Source organism: Diadema antillarum, unplaced genomic scaffold (genome assembly GCF_040938485.1).
Source record: "Diadema antillarum isolate AM-2024a unplaced genomic scaffold, OU_Dant_1.0 scf00000064, whole genome shotgun sequence".
In the NCBI taxonomy this organism is placed as follows: Eukaryota; Metazoa; Echinodermata; class Echinoidea; order Diadematoida; family Diadematidae; genus Diadema; species Diadema antillarum.
Genome location: NW_027270953.1, coordinates 1730569 through 1743594, shown reverse-complemented (window position 1 = coordinate 1743594; position 13026 = coordinate 1730569). Strand labels below are relative to the sequence as shown.

General features: G+C 36.3%; 1 protein-coding gene across 1 annotated transcript in view; it reads left to right on the top strand.

Moving 5' to 3' along the window:
* Window positions 1-13026, top strand: part of LOC139716377 (ras GTPase-activating protein 3-like) — a 158149-nt gene that overhangs the window by 60727 nt on the left and 84396 nt on the right. The window contains exon 5 of the mRNA XM_071627923.1: window positions 1776-1856. Coding sequence (XP_071484024.1) covers window positions 1776-1856 — 81 coding nt within the window. The remainder of the gene's footprint in view (window positions 1-1775; window positions 1857-13026) is intronic.

Genomic DNA, 13026 nt, shown 5'->3' with positions numbered 1-13026 from the left:
GATTTTTGAAATATTTTATTTAACAGAAAGCAACTTCCAGAATGAGCTTAACTTGAAATTGAGCTGTATTTATGTCAGATCTTTTGATTTGAGATGAATCGATTGAGATTCCTATCCTCCCCCTCCCAAGTTAATATTAATTTGTGTTTATTTATTGTGTTTCAAGGTACACATAGGCAGGTACACAGTAGATACACAGTAGGCACATTGAAAGTACAGTGTATGCTTAAGTGGGGAGAGGAAGAAAGGAAGGTTACACAAAATGCCAAACACCGTTTACACCTCATTTGCTTTGATGATTGTACACCTGTGAATAAAGAATGTGGCCTTATGCTGAAATGAATTGTGAACTTCAATGATAACATCAGCTGCAAAAGGACTTGTATGATTGGCTCAAAAGAGCCATCATCCGGTTGTCATTTTGTGGTTCATGTATTTGATTGCCCAGATTGAATTTGTTCATCTCTAACAAGTTTTAAAGATGATACTGCTTCTTTGAAGGTCCAATATATTTGTTGTGTCTCCCTCCAATGGAATTCTTGAATGCATGCAGGTGCATGCTGCTGCAATAAATGATTTCTGAGAAAGACTTACAATAACAAACTTGGTTTAACTAAAACGTACAGTGGTGAGTTTTTTTCATTTTGTCTGTGCAACCTCGCCCTCATATTGGAATAGAACCAGCCATGCATTAGAGGGAATGAAGAATGGTGTATATGAGGCAGATGCAGTATACAGTTGTGGTTATTTTGTCAGAATTATAATTGGTTCATGCCCACTGTCATCCAGGGATTGTTTATTTTTATTTTCTTTTTATTGTACCTTTGCCAAGGAAGCAGGAGGTTATGTTTGTTGATATTGGTTTGTCTATGTGCCAGATAGCTCAAAAAGTTGTTTTTCTTTTTAAATAAGCTTCTCAAGTCGAGGGCTTGTTACAAAGCAAATTCTCCTCAAAATGGTGGGCGTGCGTAAGCACATAATGTCCTCAAACTGTATTGCAAACAAGTGCACACACACGCACAAACAAGCATAATGAGATGCTGATAAGTAACTGCAGATCAAGGAGTACATCAATGATAGAAAGAGAAGGAGAGAATAGAGACAGGAAAGATAGAAGTGCATACTCTGCTTTTTAAAGTTCTTGTTAACCTTTGGGAGCAGTGATTTAAACAAATGTTCAAGATATCATTTTTTATGCATATGTGTAGGTCAGTTGTATCACAAAACTTCATACAATATCAGATTTTGCAATAGAGCCTCAAATTTAAGGAGATATCACTATTTTTCTCATTAAGCCATAACTGTAAAGCGATTTAGTCTGGAAAGATTTTTATTATAACTATTGTTCACATTTTGTATATTTAACAATACTTAACATTGATTATACTTGTTCCAATTTTTTTACATTGGTTGTTTCTCTCCCTAACTCACATTTAAGAACTATTTTGAAGCAGTAATGCTGGGTTTTTGTTTTATATGCAAAAGGTAAATTATGCATTTAAGTTCATTGTGGTGTGAAAGATACTAAATATTATTCTCTCATTCATAAAAAGATGAAAAAAATTTAGAAGATTTGTAGGGAAAGGGGGAAATATCTTCTGAATTCTTCTGACTTGGGGGTAATAACTCGTCAGCCACTGACACATAAAAATGCAAAGCTTTTATCTTTGAAACTACAAATCAAACAATATTTTGATATATTTTGGTGCTATTTGGCAGCTGTTCAGTTCATGTCCTACATTCTGTTTCAAGCTATCTCATCTCTCCATCCACAGAGTCATTGAGGGCAGTGGTCTGACGATAGTCAACGGTCAGTGCGACACGTATGCAAGCGTCCACTACTCGTCAGCGTCCAGGTGAGTGTGAAACATTACCTTCGTTGATAGATGGGGAGGACCTGTGAATGCCGAGTTTCTGTGCTGAGTCAAATATGTACAAGAAAAACTAGTGTCTGTAATTCTTGATTATGATGTTTATGTGAAGGTTATTAGCCATGTTTTATCTTTTATTTTCACAAGTCTATTACAGACATGTCCTGTGATGCAAGTGAGTTCCCCAGACATCCTCATAAGAAGTTATGTGTAAAAACAAAATCAAAAGAACAAAAAATGAACAAATGCCTTTATAAATCCTCCATATTGTAAATGGTGTTAATATCAATTGGTATATTTGGACTAGTATTTGTATGTGTATTCTACAGTCCAACCTCCGCATAATGACCACTCCAGGGAAATCGAAAAAGATGACCACTATAGACAGGTGGCCACTACATACAGGTTGCTTGGCAACCTCATTACGCTACACAGCAGAGATATTCTCGGAACCGAACAAAGACAATGGTTAAAAAATCCCAAGTACATTTGCATAAAAGTAACATAAACAGTGAAACCAACCTGTGTTGGCTTCAGAAAAGGGAAATTTCAAAACCTACATAATGAAGGTTGTTATGGCGGACACTCTGAGCACAATTTACTTTAACCATCATTGGAAAGTACAGGTATGCTCGATAGAAATTCCACTTTATTTGAGAAATTGAAACTTAACAGGCTGTCTCTTACTGTTACACAGTTCCCCCCTCCCATTCCCCCACAAAAAGCAAACAAACAAATGAAAACAGAAAAATAGTATGTTCTAGTCTTTATGGATAAGGTTTACAACAACTTCATCATTGCCCAACCAATACTATTATGCTATAGATAGTGCATATATCTGTTATACTGTGTAGTTTGTTACGACCAAAATCACTCCGAGAATGATCGCACAAAAAAAAAACAATCAACTGATGTTCAGGCGGTTTATTAACAGTGATATTGTGGGTACAGACTGGTAATTGGCGTCACATCAATACAACAATGATCAATAGAAACAGTTATAAATCGATAGTGGAATCACTTACACGTATTAAATAATCCTTTGAAAGTGTCCAAATACGATGTTCGATGCACAGACGAATGATCCTTGACGCACCGATGAATGATTCCTCTGACGTAACTCCAGAGGCGCAGGTTACGATAGTCCACGGTATAGATCCGGGGTAAAATCCACGATATATGTCCACGGCGAAATGTGCAGAGTCCAAACGTTGTGACGACCACGTCCAGTTGATGCGTTGAATGATGATTCACTTAATAACGTTCAGCTAAGAATCCAGCCCACCACAGCTTTGCCGTAGCAATGTCCATTGACATAAAAATGGAGTCTCTGTCCAATGTAGGCAAATTAATCATCTGCAGGCAAAATGTCTCCCAGGCCTTATCTCCACAAACATAACAGGTCAGCAGGTAACACAGGAGTGACTATAACAAGTCGCTTCAGAGCCAGAAGTGACGTAACTCTCAGAGCAGAGGTGTTGGGTACTCTGCCTACTGCAGAATTTCTCTGGCTTATATACTATCCATTCACCCCCTTCTAGCACATTCTATAACTCTCTCCAACCTACTAGCCAGTCCAAGTTCCAGGAATCCTGGATGACTCACTGCCTATCTATGTACAAAACATCATTGCCAAGAATAACTACCAATCACATTGGGCTACAGGGACAGTGCCTCACTCAACCAAATATGTAAGCACTTCCCAGAAAATTCTGGAAAGGGTGAAAGCATTCTAGATTGAGTGAGTTATAATGTATTTCCTGCTACATGCATGTACTGCATAGCCACATTATATACCACCTAGAAAATTCTCCACTGATCTGGTCAGCCTGTATGTACTATATCTATACCACATAGAATGTTCTCCATTAATCTGGTCCACCTGTGTACATACACATTAAAACAGCCAGGCATACAGTACATCATACATGTACGTGTACATGTTCTACTAGTGTGTACATTTGTGACAAGTTTTATACATTCGCATCCTGTTAAACCCTTAGCCTTAAGAAGTATGCGTGCAGCTTACTGTAGATATCTATGATGGGAAACAAATGTATGAAATTCAGCATTTGACACCTTTTTATGCAAGAACTTACACTCTAATTTAGGGAACTGTTTGTAAATTCCACTATTAAAAGCTTGTATCCTGTAATGGTAATAAACTTGCTGTTTATCCTGGTTTTCCTAATGATTTAATATGCAATGTGTAATCTTTGTAGCATCGACTTTGCAAACTTGAGAAGTAATACAAGCCACTGAGCAAGGAAGAAAAAAAATGTTCACTTTTTAACAAAGTCTTGAGCAGTTTTACATGTGTAGGCATTCAAGACAACGTTTTTGGTGTTTCGTTCAAAGTGCAAGTATGCAGGTTAGAGCATGAATGAGAAGGTGTATGTGTGCATTTCCTCAACACCTCATATATGTAGGTCAGTGAGTTTCTCGGGTTTAGTTAATCGGGGCATATCGATGTGCAGCTGTAACCGGAATCAATTTCCTGTTCCACTGTATTAAAGCGAGTGTGTGAGCGAGAGCAGGGTATCGACTTCCCCGCGGCACTTCCGCGACTCTTGTGTCGAAATATGATTTCCCCGGCACGGTGTCTAATGGATGGTGGAATGAAGGCCCCCCGTGGACCATTAGCCCGACGGCTTGGGAGCCGAGGGCGGTAGCAATTGATTGCGGCTTGCGCTGAGGTCCAGTGGAAGGAGAACTGTGCTGTACTATCAATGTCTGCCTTACAATAGGGACTCTTTTTCTCGCTAAGGGATCAGCTGAAACCATTTGCCGAGCTGGAATGGTGCTGATGGGTTTTATTCAATGTATCTAGAATTTTCCAACAATTTTGCGCTTGCTGATAATGTTCCTGTCTCTCTCTGTGTCTCTCTTTTTGTGGTTGTGATGGTAGTTTGGGCAGGGGAAATGATGAAAGAGGTACGGTACAGTAAAGTACACCATAAATTTTGTGAGCATATTTCGCAAATTGAGATTTTAAAGGTAATTCAATGCGTGTTGAAATTAATAGTTCTTACATCAGGTTTTTTCTTGTTTTTAAATTGCAAATGATTGACAAATTTGCCCTTCATCAACATAAATACATGTGATACATGCTGATTATTCAGTGTTCTGAGTTTAATAGTTATAAAAGTTTTTGAGTTATAGTGATAAAAATCATAGGCATACAATGTACATACTTCGCTGGGAGTCAAAACCACACAACCCATCAGGTGGAATCCTGGCAATGCCTGTAGGTTGGAAGCCCACTGGAATATGTACAGTATAATGGCTGTGCACTTATGAACACTGAATAATCAGTTTGTACACTTTGTATTTGCATTGATGAGGGCATTTTTTGTTTTAAATTTATCAGCCAGTTGCAATTCAGTACATAGTTGAATCTTGCAATTGAGAACCACAGCAACAGAAATATAGAAAGAAATTCTTACCCCTTTGAAGAAAAAAGTTATATGATTTTGGACCATGTAATCAAAGTACAAGTATATTGCATTTCTGTTGGGGGGGGGGGGGGCAATATCTTCTCAAGTTGTGAATTTTGTGAACATCAGTCCACCCGCAAAATTTGTGAAAGTAAAAACACCACGTATAGTGTAGGGTCTGATCCAAAAATAGTGTTCACTTGGGCTAAATTTTCATATTGATACTTGTATTTCATGTTATATATCATACAAAAGCTGAGAATCTGCAGTTTTCAGAAAAGTATGTGTCTAATGTATTTGACGTCAGACTTTCCCGTAAATTACCGATAAAACATGAAAAGCGCCCTCTTTGCGCGACGGGACGGACTGTACATTTTCAAGTAATTTGCACAAAAACTACAAAAGTAGGGGAAACATCAATTCTTATCATAGCGTACCCTCCCTAGGAGCAATTCATATCTGGTATTTATTTTTCTCATTATAGTTAAATTTTGGGTCAAAATCTTCATTTTTTCTTGAAAAAACATGTTTTTCAGTACTTTGACACAAAATTATTATTTTTTCTGTATGATAGACTTGAGTTTGGTCACTCATATTCCATAATGTATCAATGAATTAGTGGGGCTCTATATCCATGCCACTAAATTAAATAATTCTCTATTCATAAGAAAATTATAATTATCCAACATAATGTCCGTCCCGTCGCGCGATGGGACGGACTGTACATAATGGTAGGCGCGACGGGACGGACTGCACATGTAAACAATGGTAGGTGCGACGGGACGGAATTTTTATACCACAATGGGCTAGAAAAAGAGTGTCCCTAACTTGAACAAAATAAAAAGACTACAATGTAATTGGCAAACTTGTGAAAAGAGTAACCATTGTATGTGGTCAAGGGGTTTTATGGATCCTTCATCTTCCCTTCAGTTCTTAAATTATGTATCTCTACCCCCATCCCATGATCTGATTGACTAGTGACGTTGATTGAAGTTATAAAAGAGATGGTATAGTTTTGGTCATGATGGGGCATCAAGTTTTCATCTATTTTTGTGAGGTAATGAGAAACCTTTAATGAATTATAAAACAGCATGTAACCCTTGGAAGGATTTAAAGTTTATTTGATGAAAATTAGTTTTGAAATGGCTGATATATGCAAAACAAAGTAAAACAAAACCAGGTGGGTTCCACCTTTTTCGGCAATGGATATTATTTGTTTTACTTTGTTTGAGAATTGTATGCTCTGTATTATTTCATATAGTGGTTTCTTAGTATCTTGAAAAAAAAAGAAGGTATCAATGTAAAAGCTCAATCTTCATCTCAACCAATACTGTACTCTCCCTTAAAGTTTGATGTTCTGCTGATTTGTAGTCTGCATTCATTTTACATGTACATGAATAGCCTTTTACTGTTTGGAGTAATGTACTCAGATCTGTGCTTACTTTTTGTTTCATTTTGTCCATAATGTAATTCACAAACTTATTTTTAGCAAGGCAATGCCCATTTAGACATCTTATAAAAAAGAAATGATTGTAAATTACAAATGCACAGTCTACTCTGGTTTTCAATACTGCATTAGATAAACCCGATTCTCTTGTCCATGTGTTCGAACTGTATTTTTTTTAAAATGGAGATTAATATTTATCAACATGCAGATTCCTACCCTGTCTGAGAAATAGGGAAGAAAAATTGCCACAAAAAGTTTATGAGAAAAATGGGGAAAAAAAGCATTCTTAGACAATTGTTTGAATTTTAATACTGAAACACTGATTTTGAGCATCCCCATGATGGAATGCACATGGGGAATTGACAATTCAAAATTCTTCATCTAAAAAATACATAAACCTGTTTCAATTCTTAGACACTTCTGACATACAAGTTTAAAAATACAATTTATATATTTTTTTAAATGTCAACAATATTACTGCAACTCAAAAAAGAAATGAAGTTTTAAAACTGAAAAACTACAGCATGGTTGTCAAAAACTGCGATCCTAATATATGATGCTCAACCCCTTGTGGATGGAAATTGAAAAAAAAACCACAGCATCTGGATACTAAGATTATCTCAAAATTACTTTCCCAAAATGATTTGCCACTACTCTGAGTGGCGTTGTTGCTGCTGAAAACTTGTATAGACTTTATAGCACAGTCAGTCAAATCGTGGAGGTAGAATCAAAGCTTGTGCAAATGACGTGCAACGTAATGAGTCTCATTTTCACTCATAAAAAAAAATAATAACAAATATGTTCCTGGGAAAAATATAATCAAGGATTACTATACCATAAGTGCAAGGATTTTTGTGTAATGAAAATCTTTAACTACAATAGTGATAACTGTTACTGAAGTTTTCCATCATTTCTCAGTAGTTTAAATCTTGGTACTCTACACTAAAATGTTATAAAACTGTGTCAACCACAGGCTTGAACACATTTTGATGAAAATTAGTCAGTGTTGAAAATTTCCCTTTCGTTTTGTACATAGTGCATATCGTTTCGTCCCGTTGCGCTATGGGATGGAATTCAACACCTTTCGAGGAAATTACTTAAAAACTATAATATATCAGATCTGTATGCTACAGTAGCTCTTTTGTTGAAGTAATGTAGGGAATGGTAGCAAACAATGCCACATAGCATGGCAAGTCTTGCTCATCAACGTTGAAACAATTCTCCTTTGAATTTTGTTTAAAAAAAACCCTGATTTTTTCAATTCCGTCCCATCATGCCAGTAAAATTTGTTGTTTCCGTGGAAACAAAACAAATGTCTGCCTTGTTTATAGTGCACTTTCATGCAAGATTGATACATATGGCTGCTATCATGCTAACGTTTTTTTTTTTTTTTTTTTGTGAGCAAAAAAAATTCTCTTAAATTCCGTCTCATCGCTGTCCCTTGATTTTTTGGATCAGACTCAGAGGCACATTTTTGTTTTTCTCGCTGGAAATTGGAAAAAAATGGCAGAGAATATGAAGAGTATCCACAGTTGCCAAGATCGTCATTAAAGACAGCCTTTGCATTGGTGATCAAAACTTGGTGGAAAGATTCAATCTTTGGGCAAATGAAATGCCATTGCAACATTACCATTCATGAAAAGTAATTTTCCTCGAGAAAGAAAATCAAGGATTACCGTACCAAAAGTGTAAGAATTCTTGTAAAATGAGAATTTATGGCCTTATGATAATAATTGTTGATCAAATTTTTCAGCACTCATTAGTAGTTTGAATCTTGGTGTGCTTAATCTACACTAAGATGTTATAAAACTGTGTTTTCCAAAGTTTAGATACATTTTGATGAAAATTAGCTGATTCTCTAGAATTTCCCATTCGTTTTGTACATAGTTCAATTTTGTCCGTCCCGTCGCGCGACGGGACGGACATCAACAGCTTTTGAGAAAATTACCTAAAAAATAAAATCTATTAGATCTAGATGTTTCTCTATTTGTGCAAGTAATGTTTGGAACATTGACAAACAAACACCACATGACATGGTCTGTATTGCTCATTAACTTTGAATTAATTCTCCTTTGAAGTTTTTTCACAAAAACCAGTGATTATTTCAGTCCGTCCCGTCGCGCTGATAAAATTTGTTGTTGCCATGGAAACAAAACAGATGCTGATCTTGTCCATAGTGCAGTGTGATGTCTTCATGTAAGCTTAACACATTTGTAGTAATAAATGGCTGCTAACACTTCAACTTTTTTTGTTTTAAATAAAAAACCCATTCAAATTCCGTCCCGTCGCGCTCCCTTGATTTTTGGATCGGACCCTGATATGATTGTATAATCCATTGCCTCCTAGGAGAACTTTCTAGATTTGTTATGATGATAGAAAAATGATTGACCTTTGCTTCCTGATCTGTAAGTTTTATGACTGTATTCAAGAGATGTTTTTGAATGCAGTGTTTTGTTTCTGCTCTGCCGCACAATAGTTTGAAAAGAGAAAGTGGAATGGGCGAACAAAGTTCAAGTTTTGTCACTTTGCTAGCCAGGAGAGTGTCCATGCTCACTTTGAAAGAGCTTTTCAACACAGTTTTGCATGCTTACTGTCTACAATATAGCTGTTTTGATGCGGTTAACAAAAAGTTACCAATTAACAGGCAAGTGCCATTGAATGAATGAATTTTTTTTTTTTGCCTTTTCAGTTTTTTTTTCCATTCCTGCCAAAGTTTGAGGAAGGATTTGGCATTGTTTTAGTATGCGATGTTGTTTGCCATCCATAAGTATACGTATGCTGTAGCTTTTCACAAAATCTTACCATACTCTAAGACTTTCTTTTTGCCTGAAGATGAAATCTACCCCAAAATAAATAAACTCCAAAACAAACAGAGTGTTCCAAAAATGACAAAAGTTGGATAAGAAATGAGGAAGATATGACATTTTGACATTTGAATTTTTTTGGAAAACGTTTCTTGATCAGTCCCTATAAATATTCAAATGAGTGAGTTGATGATGTCATGCCCTCACAATTTTTCATGTATGTTACTGTATTTATGAAATTCAGAAAAAATTGTTATTTATAGCTAATACAGGTAAAAGCATATTCTCATACCAAAATATGTCATAGTTGACATTTCTTTTTTATTTTGGGCAAGTTTTAAATTAATACTTGTATGTAGCTGAAATAGAGATTTTTGTCACTTCTTCACAAGAAATGAATAAGAAATTGTGAGAGCATGACATCCTCAACTTGCTGCAGATTTGAATATTCATAACGACTGGTCAAGAAATGTTTTCTGAAAAAAAATTGAAATTTCAGAATGTTATAACTTCGTCATTTCTTATCAGATTTTGATCGTTTTTGCACAGTTCTGCAGGTATTTTTTTCTATTTCTTTTGAAATTTACACAAATATTGGAGTGGATTTCTTCTGTAAAGAGATGCTTTGTATCTTGTGGGATAGGGTTTCAAAAAAGATTAAACAAGGGAATGAAAGATGTTGGATCAAGGACACGCTAAGCACAAAAACTGACCGAAAAATTCCAAACAAGCAACAAACAGTTTCTAAGGATAAGACATCTCCTCCAGTTAGTTAGACCAAAGCACAAATGTGCTTGAGAGAGGTTGGCGAGAAGTGAGAAGACAATCGCTTATTTAAATCTCAACTGAAATTTGATGTGCTTTCAATATGATATGTTGTTTAAACAGGAAGTTGCAGATTGAATCATACATGTAAGAGGATTAGGTGTCAAATTGCCACTTTTCATAATGACACTTTGTTTCCAAAGAATGTGTGGATTGTTATCTGCCAGAATATTCTATTTTCGATATGTAATGCCCAATGATAGTTATCTTGATTATGATATTGATAGTAGTAATAGGAAAATGATTGCAGTCACGGCGGTGGTAATTGTAATTATAATGAAAGTAGAGATAGTATTAATTAACGATAGCCATTATCACAAACATTATCACAATCTGAACTACATTTTGTACATTGGCAGTTACAGTCACAATCATCATCACACACAATCCCAATCACAATCACAGTCGCAATCACTGTCGCAATCGCAGTCGTGAAATGTACACTTGTAAGTAGTATAATCACAATTGCCAATGTGATTGCAATCCAATCACAATCACAATCATGATTACCATTGCAATCACAATCACAACCACAGTCATGATGGAATTTGAGGTTTTAAAGTTGCTGTAAATTTCAAATCTGATTCCCCTACACAAGTAACTTCACTTTGTAACATAAGATATGCTGTGACCATGAGCCGCCGACTTCGCGATCTGCTCAGAACAGTTTTTGTAATATACAGTGCACTCAGAAGAAAGCAATGCGGGACTTCTACCTTTCGATTCTGGAACTTCGCTGCGGAAAGATAACATTCATCAAGAGTAAAAGGAAAAGAGCTTCCTGTTTTCGTGCTGCATCCTTTTCACTTCCCCGTCGTGGGAAATGAAAGCCGACCTAAAAATATCCACTCTCGTTCACACGCACACATAGGCCATCCAAGCACATAGTGCGGGTACAAAGTATCATTGTAGGTTGTCGCGCTGCCGGGTTCTATATGTACGATTGTATACCGAGATGAGCTCAAGCTCAGTTGATGTGTGTTCCTCTCTGCATTCTTGTTTCACTTCGTGACCAGCTTTTTCCTTTCAGATCCTGCTAGAATGCAAGTAGATCAATGTGCAGTCGTATTTCTTTTCTTTTTCTTTTTCTTTTTTTTGGGGGGGTGAATTTATTCTTTTATATATTGGTATCACTTAGGCATCCGATTGTATGAATCTAGGAATCAATGAACACTTTATCAATTGTTTCGTTCTATTCACAAAAGTGCATCCATATTTCCTACAAATACAGTAAAACCAGAAATATTCAAAGTATGAAATTTTTGTGAATTGTCACTTGTATTCAATGAATCTGTTTACAAGGATATTTGCATGCATTTTAATTTCCAGAATCTTGGCTCTCGTGAAATTTGTGAAATTAGAATGCACATTAAGATTTTGGGTTTCACAGTAAGACTTGCTGTATAAAAATTTGGTATACAGAGACACATACGCAGACACACGAACAGACAGACAGACAGACGCACACACACACATGCTCACACAATTGATAACTTCTTTAAAATATGTGTCACATTACCAAGGCCTGTATGCATCAAAATGTTATGAAGAAGCAGGAATGGAAACCACTGGCTTGCTGTTAACATGGTATCGAGTTGAACCTTGGGAGTATTTAAACAAGGAAATCTGTAACTTAAAGGTAAACATCTTCCTCTTCTGGCAGCTATGCAATGCCGTTAGTGATTTTGTTCGAAAGATTGTCACTGAAATGAAGACTTTTGCAGAGTTTAATGTAGAAAATGTAAGAAGAAAAATGCGAGAGAAAAGATGCAAAAAACATGTAAAGCGAAGATTGTTACTGAAATGATGACTTTTGCAGAGTAAATGTAGAAAATAAAAGAAAAGCTTTGAGAGGAATGATAGCCAAATGACACATCCAGGGAAATGGGACCTGTGATCACACAAACAGGGTTTATTAAGCCTCCCTCGCCTCAAAGGTATTTCATTCAAAAAACACTTTAAAATCTGTCATGAAGCATTATTGTTTTTGTCCTGATTGTTGTGAATTCCAAACTATTAGTAGTAGAGGACCAGCCAGAGTGAATGGTACGTTTGTATGCATGCATTAGAACTTACTGAAGGCTACGTATCACAAAAACCAACCAACAATCAAACAAACAAACAAACAAACAAATCCAAATACCGATGTTCTGTGGATGTGTACGAACTCTTATTCTGAGTAGAATTTTACTCTGTGTGGCCTAGTTTTTACGTCTTACTCAAATATTAAAGCTGACACATTTCACCTATCAAACAAAAACAAAACCCAGACCAATAAAGCCAAAACACTGACATGAATATAAGTATGTGGTAGAATTGTATATTTCTATCTCACACCAAAGAACTGGAGCTGATACATTTCACCAGTGCCAGAGATTTGTTGTAAAGAAGACAAAGAATGAAAGGGTATGCTTACTAAGACATGATTTGCTTTTCGGATCTTCTGTACTAGCCCTCTTCATTGGAAGTGAAATCATATTCCCTGGCCATGCGGGAGCATCCACCTTTTAAACGGCGGCGATCGCTGGAGGGCACGAGCAGAATTACCGGATATCAGCCATGCCAAGCGATCAATTATGACTCATTTGACACTTATCAGATTGCTATTCTCCCATCTTCCCAAAAATGATGTTATCAACCTC